The 20,575-nt window shown below is 41.8% G+C and overlaps 1 protein-coding gene across 7 annotated transcripts in view; it reads right to left on the bottom strand.

Moving 5' to 3' along the window:
• The window catches only part of KDM4C (lysine demethylase 4C), a gene marked incomplete at its 5' end in the record, with an annotated part of 188,174 nt that overhangs the window by 26,763 nt on the left and 140,836 nt on the right, over positions 1-20,575 (bottom strand). For 6 of the 7 annotated variants that reach the window (XM_083482243.1, XM_083482240.1, XM_083482244.1 and 3 more), the window contains one exon: positions 2,331-2,516. In XM_083482243.1, the coding sequence (XP_083338369.1) occupies positions 2,331-2,516 (186 nt within the window). Of the gene's footprint in view, positions 1-184; positions 981-2,330; positions 2,517-20,575 lie in introns of those variants that run through there. The other variant, XM_083482245.1, reaches the window with a different exon arrangement.

The raw sequence follows: 20,575 nt of genomic DNA, 5'->3' as shown, positions 1-20,575 counted from the left end.
CAGGTTAGCAACTGTCCCTTCTATACATCTGCCTGCACACTTGACTCTTGGTGAGTCATTTAAGGATTTGTGGATCTGCTCCCATTTTTCCTGGACCTATGTTTGCCCTGGAAAGTCAGTGCTGCCCACCACTGGTGGAGACAGATGCTGTGTGCAGTCCTCTGCTGGTGGATTGTGTTTGGGGTTTTTAAAAAAAATGTCATTAAAAGTTCAGAAAACAGTAATTTACCCCAACGTGGAAAGTGCGTTAAACGTTTTCGATTTCCCATTCCTGGAAAAATGTATCTCACAGAAAGTGTTATTGATAAACATGTTCCAAAAAAGATTTTCTACCACAGAAGCCTAAGAATTTATAGATGCAAAGAATGCAATTTTTGATCAGAGGGACAGCTGTTATGCAAAGAACTGAATTAGATTAGATAAACATCTGTGGCATTTTCTGGATTACTGTGCAAGCTGCGGTTTGGACAGCGCGATTTCTTTTGTGTAACATGAGCGATGAATGAACTAAGGTAGTCATATAAAAATATGAGCCACAGCAAATCACAATGAAGAAGAAAGGTAATCTTGGCCTTCTGTGTGGAAATGAAATACTATGAATAAGTATTATAAAGTTTTATCTTGCCTCCTATGTATGAGGACAGAAAGCTAACCTTTTCTGTTATTTTTATAGTGATTATATAGGTCCTGGAAGACCTATGATAAATAACACATGTTATGGCACTTCAGCCCTTGGAAAGAAGGTCAACTTCACAGTCCTTAGAAAAACTGGCTTTGAAATAGTTCCCTTTTGACATGATAAAGTCTCGTCAAACCCACTGACTTTTATCCCTTGCTGCTGAAACATGTGGGAACAAGTAACAATGGCAGGCATGGCACTAAAACTACTGCACATCGCTATGAGACTCTGAGTAGAAAGGTGAAAGACACTGGGACACAGGTGGTGTTTTCATCACTCCTTCCTTGTTGAAGGTCATGGCCTCAGAAGAGACAGAAGTACAGTGCAAGTGAATGACTGGCTACACAGATGGTGTCATCAGGAAGTCTATGATTTGTATATATCAGGCATGTCCAACTCCCAAGAGACTGTGATCTACTCCCACTATTAAAAAAAATGGCAGTGATCTACCCACTGGATTGACCAAAGTTTTTGAGTTTTTTGGGGGGAGGATTGTTCAGAGTTGCTGAGCTTTTTGGGGGGGGCTCCATCAGGATCACGCAATCGACCAGGGACGTCCCACGGTCAACAAGTAGACCGCAATCGACCAGTTGGACATGCCTGGTATATATGAAATGATCAATGGGGGGCTGCCGAGTTCTGGTCTGTGCCCAGTCTTGTTTAACTTCTTTATAAATGACTTGGCAGAAAGTGGGGGGGGGGGTGCTCATCAAATCTGCAGATGACACCAAACTGGGTGGGGTAGCTAATACCTGCAAACACAGAAACCAGATTCAAAAATAATTTTAAGAGGATGGAGAATGGGGCGCTAACAACATGAATTTCAACAAAGATAAATGTGAAGTTCTGCATTTAGGCAGGAAGAATCAGATGAGACTACAGTATGGGAGAGACTAGACTTGAAGGCATTACATGTAAAAAGGGATCTAGGGGGTTTAGCAGACCACAGGCTATGAATGTGGTTCTACACTGTATGTAGTGTCCAGATCACAAGGAGGAACGGTAGAATCCTACGGCTTAATTTTATCCTACCTCAGAGCAAGACTGCGTTCATCAGTTTAAAGTAATATAGTGTGGATTTAATTTGAGCCAAGCCTTTATCAGACTCAGGACTTGCTTTGAATGCCAGAGCTCAGCTCCGGATAATGAGATATGAAACAATGAAGAGAGTTTCTCAAACTACATGCATTTGCTTAGCACCGAGCAAAAAGCCCTGACTTGTCTGGGCTTAGCATTTAAAACAGTAACTCTCCTTCTATGAAATTAATTTACCACTGCACACAACTATCATTCATTGCCTTTCAAACCCAGTCCATACAGTCTTGGCATTTTCTTATTGTTCTGTGACAGCCAGGAACTAGCAAGTTTTTTATCCTGGTTCAGCCTAGTAGCAGTGTTCTTGTTTTTGAAAACACAGAAACAACAACATGGAATAAAATGGGGAAAAATAATACAGGAATTACCGTATTTTTTGCACCATAACACTCACTTTTTTCCTCCTAAAAAGTAAGGGGAAATGTCTGTGCGTGTTATGGAGGGAATGCCTACGGGTGGCATGCCTACAGATTTTCCTCCTCTAAAAACTACGTGCGTGTTATGGTCGGGTGCGTGTTATAGAGCAAAAAATACGGTAAATTATGCAAATCCTTACCACATTTTGACTGATTTTGTGCCTGAAACATGTGATATAGACAACATAAGGCCAGTCATCTGGTTCCATCAGCACTCCTGCGGCATGAGCACATGTAACATGGAAAGAAGCTGGGCAACGTCCGTAGGAACACTGGATGCAGGCGCCAGATATTTTCTTTATTCTTTGTCGGCAGAAGATACATTTCTGTAGGCACAAAAGGAGAATTTCCAATTAACTTCATTTTAGCTGCCAAGCAGGTACTTCTGTTTAATCAGCTATGCCTAAATTCACACATCTGTGTTCTTAAGACTGCACACATCTCTCACACACATTTTCGGATGCCTTTCCAAAGGAAGTTAAGCTTGGATGTGCTCTAAGACGTCATGTATATTGAATCAGCTGTGTGAATTAGTACACAGTTAAATGCTTATGTTCAGTGGCAATTTTATCTATGTAGACTGAACTCATCATAAACAGAGAAGAGGCATTAATGTAGCAGTGGGGCCTGGTTTTTTAATTAACATTTTCAAATTAGTGCTTACATTATAAATATTGCTATTGATACCATTAAAAAAAAACCAACTATACGTAAACCATCTTATGGGGGCAGTGTGTTTTATCTCCCCCCACTAAACGTAAGTAAACATAAATAGGATTGCACTGTTATTCTGGCACTTAGAAGACAGCAAGGTAGATACAAAGTGGGTATGTTTCGGGTATGTATTCTGTCCTAAACTTTGAGGACAAAAGACATGGAGCTGATATCTCAAAACAAATGGGTAGAAGAAGGTAGTTATATGGTAGAAGGCAGTTGTGCTCCGAGCCCCAAAACCCTCATGGAAATAAAGACACAGTGGAGACAGAATTTAGTTTAAATGTTAATGGGCAAATTTTGGGCACAACTTTATTGAATACACAAATGTGACTGGTATTGCCTTAGGCATTGGTATCAAAACTATATCTGGCTCCTGCCCCACCCTGCTGGAAGCCTGTAAGGGTAAACAACCAGCAGGGGGATCTCCGTCAGTGTATATTGAGGGGTCCTGGCATGGCCCTAGCCCCTCTCTGGGCTTCGGGTGAGATCCAGACGCCCAGATTCCTTTAACAGAATACCCTCCCCTCCCCACATTCCTCTAAACCAATGCCTAACCACCAAACCTTACAAACTTGTGATGTTTGCTAAGTGGTAGGCAAAAACCAAGTGGCCACAGCCAATCTGCCACATTGGGAAAAATTCCTACCCGGTCCCTGTTCCAAAACAGGCAACCAACCGAAGTCCAAAGCAAGGCCAAACACGACCTAATTAATGGGTGTGTGAGCGAGTGTTCGGCAGCGCGAAGCAAAAGGAGGTCCCTACGTCGCGCTGCCAAATAGATACCCCCAACCTTTGCCACGATGCCAATTGGCTAAAGAGTTTCAGGGGCCAAGCACAACATGGACCCTCTGTTAGCAGGATCCAACTTCTCAAGATAATCTATACTGTAATGCCCCTGTTAGTATTTCACGCCTCTGATGATGCAGATGAGATTGGTGTAAATCACATGCCTGTCTGGGAAGAGTGTGGGAACAGAAGACAGCCTTATCTCTTCCACTGTATGTACTTATTATACTGTACTTTTTGCTTTTACTTGTGACCTGTTCTTCTCTCAGAGCTGGAGAGAGAAGACACTATGCTTCCTTTGTCTGTACATAGTGTGTAAATAAATACGTAGATTAGCTCTACAATGTCTCCCACTTCTTGCTGTGTTATGCTAGAAGATTAGTGGGCATATATCATTTGATACATGTCACTGAAGCGCACTGGAGAAGAAGGGAAATGCCTTTTCCAGAGCTGCGCATACCGGAGGATGCTTGGAGTTCGGGGGCTGAAGGGGTACCCCAGGGCATTTTCCAACAGCTCCAAGTGGTCTGCTAACAGGGTAACTCAAGAAATTCGAATTGTGTTTGGAAACAAACCGGGAGTCGGTTATGGTCTTTACTCATTGGCAAAATTTATTTCGGATGGCAGATTCCAGTTAGCAGCCTGGCCATCACATTCTGAACCAGTTGCTATTTCAGAAGCAACCCCACATATAACATGCCACTATAATCTAACCCAGGTGTCAGGGTCAGCCACGTGAGGCAACTGTCTCAGGCAGCAGGGTCCCTGGGGGCAGCAGATCCCTATGTTACTCTTTCTCCCCTGCCTTGTTCCTAAATTCAATCTTCACTCGCCCTGTCCTCCCTGGTGGGAAGGAGGTGTGCCCAATTTTGGGGTTCTCCGATGCCAAAATGTCTTGGACTGGTCAAGCCAGATGTTATCAGGGAATGGATCACTCTGGAAAGATTGTTTTTGGAGAAGAGACTGCAGACTTGTGCACCAATCACACTGCTCTGAACCACGGACTCCACTTCAGTATCCCTGTAGTGCCAGGTCTAATCACACCCGCAAGCTGCAAACCTATTTCTTAAGGACTGCAATCCCAACCAGAACAAACTAGATACCACCACTTTCATCATTGTCAACTGAACCATCTACTGGAAGTAACTCTGTCTTGTCTTAATTAAGTTTCAAATCAATTGTGTTTCAACTTATTATCCTCATTTTTGGGCTCCTCAGTAGAAAAGTAAAAATAGACCAGGCAACAAACAAATCTACCAATTTACTAAATTATATTTTCTAACATTAAGGAATGAGGGAGGTTGAGGGATTTTGCAAAACTGTAAATGCAGAAATTGCATTTGTTTTGCCATACTGCCACAGAAAAAAATGAAATGTAATAGCATTCAGTAATTATATACTTAAATTAAACCTATTTAAACCATTCTTAGGGGAAATGCAGTTAGCATGTCAAATTGATATGGATTTACAATTGATTCTATAAACTTTACATTTCCTGTTTGACACAAAAGGCAAAATGTTTCTTACTACAATGTATTCTTGCTGACTTCATACGCCTTTGAAAGCTGCAGTATCTCTGTAGCCTGCTGTTACTTTAAAAGGTAAGTGAATTTCTTCATGTCAGAGAATTAAAATACAGCATCCAATATGTTATATTATTTAATGTTTTCTAGATTATTTATTCACAGCAAACAATCACTCACCAGAATTCCTTAAAATAAATTACCACCAATTAAAGGCAGGCTCCACTGTCCCCTTAGCCCAGGAATAGAGAACCTGTAGCCCACCAGGTGTTGTAGGACTCCAATTCCCATCAGCCCCAGCAAGCATAGCCAATGGTCAGGAATGATGAGAGTTGTAGTCTAACTACATATGGAGGGTTCCAGGTTCCCCATCCCTGCCTTAATCACAATCCTCATATATTTATCCAGGGCTTTTTTTAGCTGAAATTCTCCAGAACTCAGTTACGGCACCTCTTAGGTGGGTGCCATAGTCATTATAAGAGAACAAGGGATGTGTTCATGATGAGTTACGGCACTTCTTTTACTAGAAAAATATCACTGCATTTATATCCTGCCTTTTTCCCTGAGAGGGGCTCAATACAGCTTACAAATTAAATAAGAAAAGCTAAAAACATTTTTTAAATCATTAAAAAACTGTTAAACATCAATAGAATTAAAAACTTTTAAGATCCAATAAAAAGCTACACAAAATTACAATAAAAAGAGCACAGCACCTTTCATTAAAAGCAGTCAGTTCCCAAAGTCTGTTGGAATAAGTCCTCATTTCTTTATTAAATAATTTGCTAGTTTCTTTTTTAATAGGATCTATAAGTTGCACTTGGCCTGCAGAGAGGCCCATGAGTAGAGAAACACTTTCTGCCGTGGTTGTTACATGACTGAAGTCATGGCATGTTGGTCGAGTTCCTTTGCAGATCCATTGGTTTACTCAAATCAGCACCCACAAGGCAGTGGCTCCTGCTCTCATCCTCTATAACTGCTTCCTAGTAACCAGGTTAGGTGTGTAAGTAGACACTTCCTCCCACCAGCGTATTTCAACATACATGTATTCATTTCTTTTCTTTTTTGCTTAAAACTTTTAATATGAAAATTCACTGGTGTACAAAAATACTATAATGTGACAAACTATTCAAAATACTGGAATCAACTCTCCTGTTACATGGCTGTAGAAAAACAAAAGCCAAAAGCCAAACTTGGTTATGAAACCGTGAAATGTACATACATCACACGCCACTGTCTACTCCGACCAAAAGGCATCTCCAGCTGGCCTCCCTGGGTTGCAGGCTACTCTTGATGATGCACTAGCACAAACAAGTCCAGTAGAAAGAGGACAATGTACTTAAATTTAAGGATGGTCACTATTCCAATGAATGGCACAAATCCTTTTGCTCGTCCTACTACATCTTTCTTCTCCGGCCAGTGCTGACCTTGCATGTACAAGCCTTGGTCATCAACAGCGTTATTGCCACCCTTTGTCAAGAACTTGATGTCTCTGTTTTGTTTTTCATGAATTTTCAAAACCCAATGCGCTCTTGGGATTCCCCTTCTTTCAATCCTAAATACCACGATTTTGCCCACTCTGATTGGCTCCTTGATGCGATTGGTTAAGAATAGAAGACATCCTTTGTGATATGCAGGCTTCATACTGCACTAAGCACGGCCACGATGAGGCTTTCACTGCCCGTTGGACGGTAGCATAAATGTATTCTGAACTCACAGGAACAGGTTGACAGTGTCAGAATTTCTGCTCCATGATTGCAGTCATAGGATTTTTGTCTATCACATGACAGTGTATGTTTTGACTCCACAAAGTGGGAAGTGACAGAGACAGGATGTTTGTGTTACTGTGTTCCGTGAAGTGAGACTATTGTCCTTTGTTCTCATTCTTTGCTGTCTGATGCTAGAGAGAGAGGTAGCCATGTTGCAGTGCTCCATGTGTGTTTATATGTAAATAAAGTAGATTAGCCAAAATGCTGAGTTGCTGAGGACTGTTACGCAAGCTGCAAAGACTCACAATAGCATAGTTTTAATAGTGTGGGGACATGGAATTTTTATACTATTAAGCTGAAAACTCCCCCCTTGAGATGCTACCATGGACCTTTTACCAGCTGCAATTTTCATTGAATAGAACCAGCAACTGGCATGAAAAAATAATATTCTGAACAGCAATCTAATGTGAGGAAGCACGAAGCAGGTCCACTCATGCATGCTATGATGAGTTCTGGATCGATAGTCAGGTGGCCCAGTGATATGAAAATGCATAGCAAACACCCCCAAAAGTAGCAAGATAATTATGATTCCTATCTATCCATCCCATTTCTGGTATGCTCCTTCAAATATATAAAATTTACTCAGGACCACAAATGTGTCTGTGTAGAAGTGAGCCTATTTAGAAGGGACAGAGATCCTGCACACAGTTCTGGACTGTTTCCCAGGAAGTTTCTTTATGGAATTCAGTTTCATCTCTGTATTTAACATACATGTGTATACATAGACAACATTAACTATTTAATAGCAGACAGCATTTTAAAACAGATTTACTGAGATGCAGCTCTGAAAGGATTAAGTTCTGTGCAATATCCTACAAGCAATTTACTTTGCTGAGGAAAAATGCAAAGAATTCCTTTATCACAAACTGGGTGCCTGCATCTCTTAACCAATAAACCTTCCATCCTTCTGAGACTAGCTAGCTTGCCTGCTGATATCAATAAGCTAAAAGATAAATATTTTCTTTCCCCCTACAAACCTCAAAAGAGATAATTTAAATTAAAAACACACACACTCCTCCCCACCAAGAGAGATGGAAAGAGTCTTGAGACAGCCAGTCACATTTAAGACTTGCATGTTCAAATATTTAGAAACAGGAATCTTGTCAAACTCAAGACAGGGAACTCTGATGATGATACAAATATTCATATCAAAATTTCATCTACCTTGAGGCTGGTCTAGTGGCATTTCAACTATGTGCTTCAATATGTCTTAAAGATCTGAAATAGGAACTGGCCAGAGTCCCTATGCTTTGGGCAGGAGGAGGCCATGGCAAATTATATAGGTGAATGCTCTCTGCTGCTGGGTAGGATAATGTTAAATTTCTGAAGCACACGGGTAATGGCAGGGGACACTGCCATTTGTCTTATCTGCTGAAGTGGAGCACATTGCAGATGTAAATATCTTATGAGTAATGTGGACAATGTGGTTTAAGAAGCCTGTGCCACTAGGCAGCCTTTCTACATAATTCTCTAGTGAACCACAAAAGTCACCCGTATGTTAGGCTTAAAGAAAGATGCCTTTATGAATTGCTAGAGGTGAACAATTCATGGATCATCAACTATTTTCACAAGAACGAGCCATAGTCCAGAAGGGGAGCCTGTCAGATAGCAGGTTCCTTACTTCCCCGTGATGCTCCCTAGGGAGCAATCATAAATGGGCTTTGGTTGTCCTTTCATACCCAGTTCCCCCCTGCCCATGAAGAGAAGCTAGTGCATTATTTGAAGTGAGCTTAATCTTCCAGTTCATAGGAGACCCCACATTCAGATAACCATGTTATCTCCCAATCTGATCATACTCTATGATCAAAACAGCAAGGAAGGGTGAAAAGTCTCATTGACTAAGATCTAAATGTAAAGTCAAATAATAATAAAAAATACTACTGGATCCCCTTCTAAAAAGGTATGTGGCAATGCTGTTTGGAATTTTAAAGTATGCAAGCCTCACTTCCTGATTTACTCATATTTCTCTCCAAACTCACACGTAAGAAGTCACATTTGAAGTGAATTTGCACTTGTACATGGACCATAAAGAAGGCTGATCGCTGAAGAATTGATGCTTTTGAATTATGGTGCTGGAGGAGACTCTTGAGAGTCCCATGGACTGCAAGAAGATCAAACCTATCCATTCTTAAAGAAATCAGCCCTGAGTGGTCACTGGAAGGACAGATCGTGAAGCTGAGGCTCCAAGACTTTGGCCACCTCATGAGAAGAGAAGACTCCCTGGAAAAGACCCTGATGTTGGGAAAGATGGAGTGCACAAGGAGAAGGGGACGACAGAGGACGAGATAGTTGGACAGTGTTCTTGAAGCTACCAAGCTGCGGGAGGCAATGGAAGACAGGAGTGATTGGCGTGCTCTGATCCATGGGGTCACGAAGAGTCGGACACGACTAAATGACTAAACAACAACAACATAGTTAACCCGACAGTATTCATCTCCTCTATTAGTCTCCCTTTTGGGGCCTACTGCAACCGAAGAAATGAATGGAATCCCTTGCAGCCATATACCTAATCTATCTTCACATTACCCTATTGGAGAACAACTGTGTTTATGAACCTAACAATCCATAGTAATCAAGAATCTTAGTATTATTTAGATCACAGTTCAACGTTTTTATTTTTATTTTTTAAAAAACAACAACTCCAAGATAGCTAGGAAACTAGCATATAATGATTTTTGTTATCTGTGCAGCATCTTGCCTTTTGGAGAGTATATGGGATGTTAAGAGAGAGGTAGTACTTCTGGCAGGGGACACATCATGCTCCTTCTGGCATAATTTGTCCACCCTTCATCCCCATCTTGCACTCAGCTCTCACCTGTGGCTGCTAGAAGCTGTCAGCATGCGACATCGGCCATACCTCAGGAACAGCTTCAACAGGCTGCTAAAACCAGGTGAGGGTAGCCGATGGGTCTCAAACCCTCATTGAGTTTGGGCTAATCTGGCTTCTGTTTTCTTACAACCTAGCTAGGGCTGCCATATGTTCTGGTTTTCCCCAGACATATCTGGGATTCGTCTGTCGGAAATAGCGTCCAGGAGGAATTTCCGAAAATCAGTAAATGTCTGGGGAAATCTAGACGTATGGCAACCCAAGTGTTGATTTTTGGGTGAATTTCCTTTAAAATTGCTCAAAAACTTCAACACAAAAACAAAACTCAACAACCTTTGTGTCCAGATTTTCACTTTTTTGAAATATGGATCAATGGTGAAGGAAGAGGCAGTTAAGAGGCAGGACCAAGGAAATGTAGAGGACATGTCTACTGCAGTAACATACTGGTGCACAATCGCGTCAAGTAAAGATTTGAATAGTTCCACGAATATACTTGTAAGATATGTATTCACATAGAAGTGGGTACAGACACATGAACAGATCTGGTAAAAGTTCTGAGGTTACCATGGAAGCAATATTCTTATTTTTATATATTTTAAAATACAGTTTGCTTGCTGCGGACCTCTAGCATGAGCTCACTGACAGCTTGGGGAGTAGACAGATGAGGCATGGAAAATATTCTGAATTTGTTCATTTATCTTATTGAGACATGGGAAGAAGCAACAAATGGCCTGTATTTATAAAGGGGTGGGGAATAGGATGGGAAAACAAAGAAATTGAGCGGAAGAAAATTAGTTTTTAAATAATAGCTGTTATATTATAGTTACTTTGAATATTTAGTCTACTACATGAATTGCAGTTGATTTTATAGTGCATTCCTATACATGTCCACTGGGTTCCGAGGGCCTTACTAACAGGTGTGTATAAAATTAAATCTTTACTCACAGTAAACACATCATTTAATATGAAAAACTACCAATAGCTTTTGCTTTGGTTTTGTTACTTTTGATATGTTGTTATTTCAATGTCACTTTTATATGGAGGTGATGGGTACATAGGATCCATTAATTTAATTCAGATGGTTTATTGAAATTAGAAGGCCTCAAATAACCAGGATAGTGAAATTCTTGAATGATCTCCTGGCAGTATCATCACACAAACAACCTCATTCATTGTCACTGGATTATTATTATTCTTTTTTTAAAAAAAACAGGATGGAAAGTTTTAATGCAGTTAATGGAAATTTGGGAACAGACTCCACAACTGGAAATGGCAAACTGGACAGAATGGATTGGTTACATTCTAAAAAGGTTTCTGTTGGATGGCTTGATAGAAGATATTTATTGCAGATCACAAAATGTAGTGATGAAACAGAAACATTCTACAGATTAATACTGGCTAGTGACATTGGTGTCTTTTCCATTTTCCTGAAGCAATATGACATGGGTTATTTGCTTCAGCTATCTGTTTTTTATTGAACTGTTTCTTATCCCATATATCTTGTACATATCTTACATCCATCATGTTTTTGCTCTTAGATTTTAGGATGCAGTATCCTAGTTGAACAGACTGTGTTCTTTCAATAAGGAGGTGGAGGAAGAAGAGGAGAAATAATATCAGTAGTAATTATTATAATGACTTTTTCCTGTTCTTCCAAAGGAGCCCAGGGCAGCTGGAAGAGGCTAATTACAACTGTTCAGGCTTAGAAAAATGGTTGCCACCAGTTTCACCTAAAAAGGAAATCAAGAGGAAATGCTGAAGATTCCTGCTCAGTTGACACCTCTATGGAACACTGAAGGAAGACTTTAGATAAGACTAGTAACATTTCTTAAGGGGTTCCTCACATCCCTAAATTTGCTTCAATGTGAGGAGATAACTGACCTTTCGGTCCTCCGAATTTTTCAATATATAATAAAATATTGGCTATAAATATAAAAGTGGGCAAAATTATATGCATGATGATGTAAGCAGCACAGTAAAATAGTCTTCTAATTGCAAAACTATGCCTACCTTTTTGCAGGTTATATAAACAGATGTTGAAGTATCCTAATTAACAGATATTCACTATCAGGTGAGGCTCTGTATGATAAAGTGAGACACCTGCAACTAACCAGAACTGAAAGTGTAACACATAGTGGCACAGTGTGAGGAACCACGTACGCTGTGGTTTTTTTGGCTGCTTTAAGAACAGAAGCAGAAATGTCCAAACAATATAGCTAGTAGGCTATTGGGAGAAATAGAAGCCCCTTCTTTTGGAGAAGAAGTAGACTTAGAAGTTGAGTCTTATGGGGGGGGGGTTATAAATTTTCCTCAGCACAAGAAGAAATAGATATTTGAAAGCAACCCTAAGCAAAGGATGCAAGCAACTTCAGAACCATTATGATCTTTCAGGGTAGTCAATTAATTTATGCTTCTTGATATATTTTCCAGCCTGTTATTTAGTGTTCTTTCGTCACCCAGCAGCCCGCTTCTTTTCTGGGTGTTATTTAATTGACAGATAGAAAAACCTATTCATGCTAATTTCCAGCCTTAATCATAGTTAAAAGGAGGTTTGAAGACCTGAAACCCTAATTCAAGGGTGATTATGCAGTGTGTGGACTGGTGGCTTTTCCTTGCTTTCGACGCCTCTCCACTCCCAAAGGCTTCTGTACCATGGTTTGATGAATGTCGATTTCTGAGCTTCTGGGGCTTTACCCCTCCCCCCCCCCTCATTCAGAAGGGAGTTTGGCAATCAAGATTTATGTCTTGATTACCTCGTCACTGCATAATTATCTCTGCTGGCAGGAGTGCTAGCAGCAGATATCTAGTCCAGTGTTTCCCAACCTTTTTTGGGCAAAGGCACACTTGTTTCATGAAAAAAATCTCGAGGCACACCACCATTACAGCCCCGTGACGTCAGCGCGCAGCGTCACGCCGGGAGGGACATGAATTGCTAGCAAATTACATAATCACCTCCTTGAGGGCTGGCTCATCTTCTCCGAAGGCAGAACCCCATTAATTAACAGCACAGACTCACACCATAGCCAAGACGAGGGGGGAAAGCCTCAGTCATGCACAGTCATGCACATGTGGGGGCTAAATGAGGACGAAGACCGGGCAGAGAGCAGGGTTCAAATCACCCCACCTGGCCAGGACAATCCCTGGGTGCTCCCTTGGGCCACTCGCCTGACCCACCTCGCAGGGCTGTTGTTGCGAGGATAACACGGGGAGAACCACGCGCGCCCCCGGGAGCTCCTTGGAGGAGAAAGCGGGCGATGAATGCAATGCACGAAATATATGAGAGGCGACCAGGTTTTCCAGGTGAGGGGCCCCCGCCAGCCTCTGCTTCCAACACCCGGCGCAACGACGCCGAAGTTTCCCCCCGGGCTCGGCTCGGGGAGCAGCGCTGCTCCCCCCCGGCTCCCCTTCGCCCTCACGGCTCTCTCTGCCACCCACTGGGGACCCCCCTCACCTGCCAAGTCCGGAGCGCCAGTGGAAGTTGCATGCATGCATGCAGGGCGCCGCGTTGCCATTGCATTGCACTGCACTCCATGCAACGCCTGCACGCATGCATTGCCTTGCACGCCCGCCAAGGGGTCTCCCCGCGGTCCGATGTGTCCCCTCCGGCGCGGATGCAGCATTGCAAAAATAAAACCCCCCCGACACAGCCCTACCTGGGGGGCAGCCTCCGCCTCCGCCGCTCCGCCTCCACGGGGATCCCTGGGCTCCATCCTGCTGCCCGATCTCCGCGGGGGCGCAGGCAGGCTGCGCGGGGTCTGCGCGGAAGAGCCCTTGCCCGCCCGGCCGCCGCCGCTGCGCTCATTCCATGGCCGGGAGAAGAGCGCTTCAAACAAAACGCCCGGCCCACCAGGCCACGCTGGGAAACGTAGTTTGCGCACCCCGCGCGGGCGCGGAGCCCAAGGGCGAGGGGACTACGGATCCCGGCAGCCCCCGCGCCGGGGACGGAGGGGGAGAGGCCGGGTGCAGGGATGGAGGGACAGGTGGGCGAGCGAGTGAGTGAGTGGCAGCCGCCAAGCCTTGGCCGAGAGCCAGGAAGGGCCTCCCCGGAGGAGGAGGAGGGAGGCGCAGAGCGGGAGGGAGGGAGGGAACCCCAGGGGTCATCTAGTGACGGCGCCCCAATCGAAAATTTGACTTAAAAAAAAAATCTTTCAAATTTTTTAATTTTTCCTGCGACACACCAGGCAACATCTCGCAGCACACTAGTGTGCTGCGGAACAGTGGTTGGGAAACACTGATCTAGTCTGCCATGATTCCTCCCCGGAAGTCAGTAGGATCAATAAAGAAATTTCAACAGTGCGAGTTTTTGGGTTAATGGTCCCAGGATGTGTCAATGTCAGTGTTGTACAGGACACCAGTTAACTTGCTTGCATTTTATCAGATTTACTGGATGTATGTGACAAGCCCCTCCTATACACTGTTTGTATGCCCCTCTTGCTGTCCACTTAAAGCATATTCAATACTACAAATGGAGTATGGGTTAATCTGTTAGAAATATTCTGTTCCTGATAAGATGGTTTGTATATCCTGGATGGAAGGAGAGAATTGTGTAGTTCCCTCACGTTTGAGATACTTGGGAACCTCATGTGGGGAAATTCTGAAATGCACAACTTCCACTTTCTATTTCAATGCTTCTGTGTAATGTGCAAAGCCTGTAGAGGAGAGTTCATACAAAGTAACTTTACTTATTGTAAATATATATTTGCCCTCTATGTTTATATAGATGAAAATGCTTCAAGGATAAACAAAATGTTCAGCATTGGAGATGTGTTCAGCTATTTCTGACTACAGGAATTTTGGCACTTGATTCAGTGTAGCTCAGTCCTCATTTTTTTTAAAGCAACAACAGTGACTTTAGATTTGTTGGCTGTGTGGTCTGCTGCAAGTGTTTGACAGAGTTGCCAGCTTTAAGACTATTCCCTAAAGGTTCTCCTGCCCTGGAGGTATTTGGAACTAAAGCTTTGAGTAATCTGGAGCTAAGAATGACAACTGAATAATGAGCTGAGCTGTAAGTAATCAGGCAAATGTCTGCATTGGATGTGGCTTTTTACTTACAAATCTTTCAGCGACCCCAGAAGGTGTATTCTGGAATCATTTTAATGAACCAGATGCAAGGCACCGAAGGAAAGAGACTTGCAAGCTATACGTGACTTTTTAAATTTTATTTTTTAATCCATCCTCTCGACTCCTGCTGCCGTCAGTGCCATTTTTAGTGTCAAGAGCTATGATTGACTGGACTGCAGCAAGAGATATGTCAGGACTATTTCAATTCGATTAGCTATGTTTGCTTCTTCCCATGATGGAAAGAATAAATAGGCACTTCTGGAGATTGTCAATGACCAGAATATACAGCCTGTGATACATCTAGGCTCCATTGAGATAGAGTAAGCAACAGTAACTGTTTGCATTATTGATCTTCACTTTAAGATTCCGGTTGGTATCATATCTTGCTTTGGCGTGGGTCTGTTCCTCACAATCCCTTTTGCACTGAGGTAAAGATATATGAGAAGGACACGAAAGGCACAAACATTTCCTCCTCCTTGTATAAAAGAAGGAAATCATAAACTAATCTTACTCTAATTAATCTTTCTTTCATCAATCTTCTCCCTGCCCCCGCCGCCAGATAGTATGGTTCCACATTATGCTTTCATATGAAAATCTGATGTATGTACATACACACACACACACACACACACACACACACAAACAAACACACTCTTGTACTACTATATCCAAAACACTGCAATTCCCACCCCCTTTCCAATTGTCCCTCCTCTTCATTGACAGGACACAAGCCGGCCTGCAACATCTACAATGGGAATGCTGCCCAAAGCCATGAGCCAATATGTCTGCATGTTAGGATTTGGCTCTGATCACGATAAGAAAACTATCTCAGTCTCTGGTACATTTCCCACCAAATAGGCAAAGCTATAAAGCTGTTATGTATGCACATTCACAAATTTATTGAAAATCTACTTATCTTTACGATTCGTATGTTGTGCATTTTGATATGAGAAGGGGGGGAAATTATTTTACAGAGCAATTAAAGCTATTGTGATATCTACATTTACCGACAAATTATAATTACTCACAAGGACAAAAGTTGCCCCAAGGCACTAAAGTTGGCTTCTGATAGATCTCTAAGTAGGCTGCCTTTGATCTTCCAACCTCATACTAAAGAAGCTTATAATCAAAATCTTTGAGGGCTGTCGGGAACAACAAAATCTCAGGATCTCACATAGTATTTGGACTGGGAAACCAAACGCTTAACTACTTGAAGGCAATAGTCTTGTATATTACGCCATCTTTGAAGTCCTCTTTAATGTGCTTAAATACAATTGTAGCAACTTAATCATAGAAATAGTGGTTTATAATTATTATTTTGCTTTGAGTCTCTCTTTTCTATAACATTAACTTTCTTTTGAGTCTAAATCTGAGAGCCAGAGTGGTCTAAGAGTCTTGGACTGAGATCCGGGAGACCAGGGTTCTAGTCTCTACTCAGCCATGAAACTCACTGAGTGAGCTTGCACCAATCACTATCTCTCAGCCTAACCTACGTCATGGGGCTGTTGTGAGGATAAACCAGGGACATAAAGAACCATGTACACCACCTTGAGCGCCTTATGGAAAGGTGGGGTATAAATGTAATAAATAAGAGGGGGGGAGGGAGGGAGACAAAGGGATTTAAAAACCTTTGGCCAACTGGAAGTCAAGATTTGTCATGAGCTCTAGCTATCAGAACAATCATAGTTGTCCAAAAACAGCCTTGCTATTTATTTTCTAATGAAAAAGATGCATATCACAAATATATTTTACCAATGGGACAAAAATACTTTGACATTCCAAATTATTTCCAAAAAAAAACCTCATCTGTGTTTATCCAGCTCAAGGAATTATGAACTCACCCAAGCTGTCTCAACTCCCCATGTTAATTTAAAATGCAGTTTATGTCCTATATTTTAATAGGCTTTTTGTAGAGTCTTGCTGTCCCCAGGGTACAGCAATAAGTTCACAATCTTTTTCAGATTTGCTCTGCACTTCCTTCTCACTCAGGTATCCTGTTAGACAACCTTGACCAGGGTTTTCCCCATGCAGACTCTTCAGCAGGGGTAGATCTTGAACAGCTGCTTTGCCTAACAGTGTTGATTTGACCTTTGGTCAGCTGGATGCCTAGGGATGCGATTTCATTTCAGCATCTTCCCATGGGAAGTACTGTTCATAGGAAGGCCTGCTCACCCCCATCTTATGCTTTGAGCCCAGTTCATCATCACCCATCTGGAACCAATTAGAAAGCCTGGCTGGTCATCTTCTAGCTAACTGTTTCCACCCCAAGGACAGGCTCATCCCATCATGCTACAATTCTAATAACTGTAAATACTCTACAGTACTTCAGGTATTTGAAAAGGTCAGAAGGGACTACCGTAATTGCCTAATGATTCTAATTTCCTGCACAACACAAATGATTTCCTGCAGTAATTTTTGCAGCAGGACAGAGCCCTTCCCTGTTTTGCATGTACTACACAAATGCATTTTGAGCATTTGAATACTCATTCCGTAAAATTTATATGCATCTAGTACTTAATATAAACAAACTATGGGGACAGCCACTGTGCTACTTCATATTCCACACATTCTATAATTCTTTCTGTTTTCCAACAGAAAGTACAGTCTCATCTCCCACCTCCGGAATCCTAGGGACCATTCCAACCACCTTTGCTGAGGGCATTCAAAAGCTGAAGCCAATCACTGCCACTTAATGAGGGTGCCTGTAGGATCCACATGTTTGCCACTGTGTTTGTTGTACCCATGCTTCATATTTCTAGGCAAAAAAAGTCTTATGACCAGCTATACAACTAAACATGCCATGTGGTCCCGAGGCGACTTCTGTTCAAATATATGTCTTTAAATATTAGAAATTGCTACTATTACATAAAGGATGTGAAGATCTTGCTAAGGTGGTGTTTTTACGCACTGTGTTTTACTGCATTCCTAAGTAGGATAGTGATGATCAGTAAGAGCCCCCACACTAAAAGTAAATAAAAGTAAGCCATAATCTTTATATGTAATGCTTTTTCAAAGGCTGTTAGATTTGATGGCCTGAAAACTAGCGCCCATTTAGGGTTGTTGCTGTTTTTCAAATTGCCCAAGTCATCCAACAAAGAGTTTGGGCTTGTCATAATAAACTAGACCTCTCAGCACCAACTACTTTTTAATGACAACTCAGTGATATCACTTGGCAACAGCAGCAAAATGGGAATTACTGTGCCCTAAGTGCATCACACCAGTGTTTCAAAATGCAGAACTCTTGTATATTTCAGTAAAGTGCAGCAGTTGTATCAATACAAAAAGAACAAAATGGACAGGTATGGATAAGAAGGTAAGATAAGCAAATATGAGGATGGAAGCCTAACATAGAAGACAACATAGATAAGAAAGTGGAGAAAACATAAATAGAAATAAAGTACTGGCAGTGATAAGAATTTAAATAATTAACCATAGCATCTTCACAAGTAGGATAATTCTGGATTCTTGTCTCAACCGTTTCATTTTTATCTCCAAAATGGCACTATTCACACATTTATAGCCCAGGGTTTTGAAATGCTATCCTAAGCACATTGGGGGATGGGCAGGCAACTACATTTTCATACACTGGCAGAGAGACCTTCTTAATTTTGAATCTTTCATCTTGCAACTCATGGAAGCTTATTTTCTGAACTAAATGCATGACAGGTGTAATCACACAACCTTAAAAAGCTGTCATTTTTTTAATGCACAAAGCTGTTGACCTGTTTAGTGCTAATCACAAGATAAATGTTTCAAATCAGTTTAGGGCAGGCTTCCTCAAACTCGGCCCTCCAGATGTTTTGAGACTACAATTCCCATCATTCCTGACCACTGGTCCTGCTAGTTAGGGATCATGGGAGTTGTAGGCCAAAAACATCTGGAGGGCCGAGTTTGAGGAAGCCTGGTTTAGGGTAATGTAAGAACGGCAAGAGTGAATTATGAAGTTATGACTTTAAAAGACAAATAATTTTCGAACTATGATAAAAAGCAAATCATAAATGTAAGGAGTACCCTTCCTAAGCTCACAATCTTCCCAATCACTCATAACCACCTTCAAAGTGCACAGTGATATATCTAGGATTGGAGTGCAAGAGTTTTTTTGCTATGAAGATGGTTGAAAAATAATTTCTAAGGTTGCTTGGCTTCATCAGAGAGCAAACCTATGAGATTGTACGGCAGAGCAAAACCTACGTCCAAAGCTCTGTCAGATAGCTATAGCAGGGGTGGAAAGTGAAGTAGCTTTCTCTCTCTTTTTCCTTCCCTTTTAAACAAAATCCTTCCCATTAGCTTCAGTGGGAGAAAGGTTTGTGGCCCTTTGAAGGTGCTGTGAGATGCCTTAGGCTCCTGCAAAATGGCCTTCCCAGTTTCCTTCCCACCAGGAGCAGGAAAGCTCCACGGATGCACAAGGAGAACCTCGGAGGTACCTAAGTTGGTTAGAGCGTGGGTGCACCAAGGTTGCAGGTTTGATCCTTGTATAGGACAGCTGCATATTCCTGATCCTCAGGGTCCCTTCCAACTCGCTGATTCTATGGTATGAGTGCCACACCAGTTTTTAGATGATCTTATGATTGCTTTGCCGGCATTGCAACAGGATTGGATCATATGTGTTACCAAAAGCCAAAGCCAAAACAGTATAAAGATGCTTTTTGATTAATTAGAATCTTCACGCAGAAGCAAGTTCCTCTGAGTTCAGTTGGACTTCAGCCATCCTTCTCGGGATTGCAGTGTGGTATTTTGCTAACAAATACATATATATATTTAATAAAGACAAGGGTGACCTTTGAAAGATATATAAAATCAGCCGAGACAATATCTGCCTGATGGAAAGCTGTGATATAAGTGTAACTTTCCAAGAGGAAGGCAACTTACAAAGATATGTGGTTTGTTGATTTTCATAAAGATATCAGGGCTGATTTATTACATTTCAGAACACTTAAGAGTTTTGAGCATTAAATATGGGTCAAGAATCTCTAAACATGTCAAGAACCGACATTCATTAAAATAAATCACGCAAAATGACACTTGTATTATAAGTTATGACACTACCATGGCTCTAATAAATAAAGAATGAGAAACTTTCACAGGAAAAATATCTCCCTGTACTATGCCGCATATTTTGACATCGTCAATTCATCATTGTAGAAGTCAGGCAGAGCACAGTCTGCTGTAGTCAGGAAGCTCATTACCTCATTAAAAATTATAGCAGGTCTAGAACTCTACTTTTTTGTTTGGTTACTTATTTTTGTTGAAATAAGAGAACAGAATAATAATTGTTTTGCTTCTCTGTACCATCTGAACATGACTATTAGGCTGCAGTTGAAGAGCAGATGGATAGGTTTTATAGCTGATCTAAAGTGAAGTATATATACTTCTATAACTAATATGACAGGTGGTACATAGATCTACCTTATGACTGCGTGGAAACTTGAGATCAATTCAATCAATAGCATCCACCCCCCATACACTAAATTATCATAATGGGAGGCAGAGAATGGGGAGAAGCCTGTTGTTCCACTCCATCCTGCTTGTCCTTGTTACTGTCCCTGCAGCCTCCCACACATTGGGAGCTGAACTTCTGCCTGTTGAACTCAAGCTGAACCCACACAATTTAGAAACCTGGTCATCTGTAGTTCCAAATCACACAGGAGCCTATTTGCGCAGAAAAGGCTGAAGTGCTGCTGAAATTCCCTAAATATATACCCAGC

This window comes from Podarcis liolepis (genome assembly GCF_965112155.1).
Source record: "Podarcis liolepis genome assembly, chromosome: 17".
NCBI lineage: Eukaryota > Metazoa > Chordata > Lepidosauria > Squamata > Lacertidae > Podarcis > Podarcis liolepis.
Note: the sequence above shows the minus strand (reverse complement) of the source record. Positions and strands in the feature narration are given on the sequence as shown.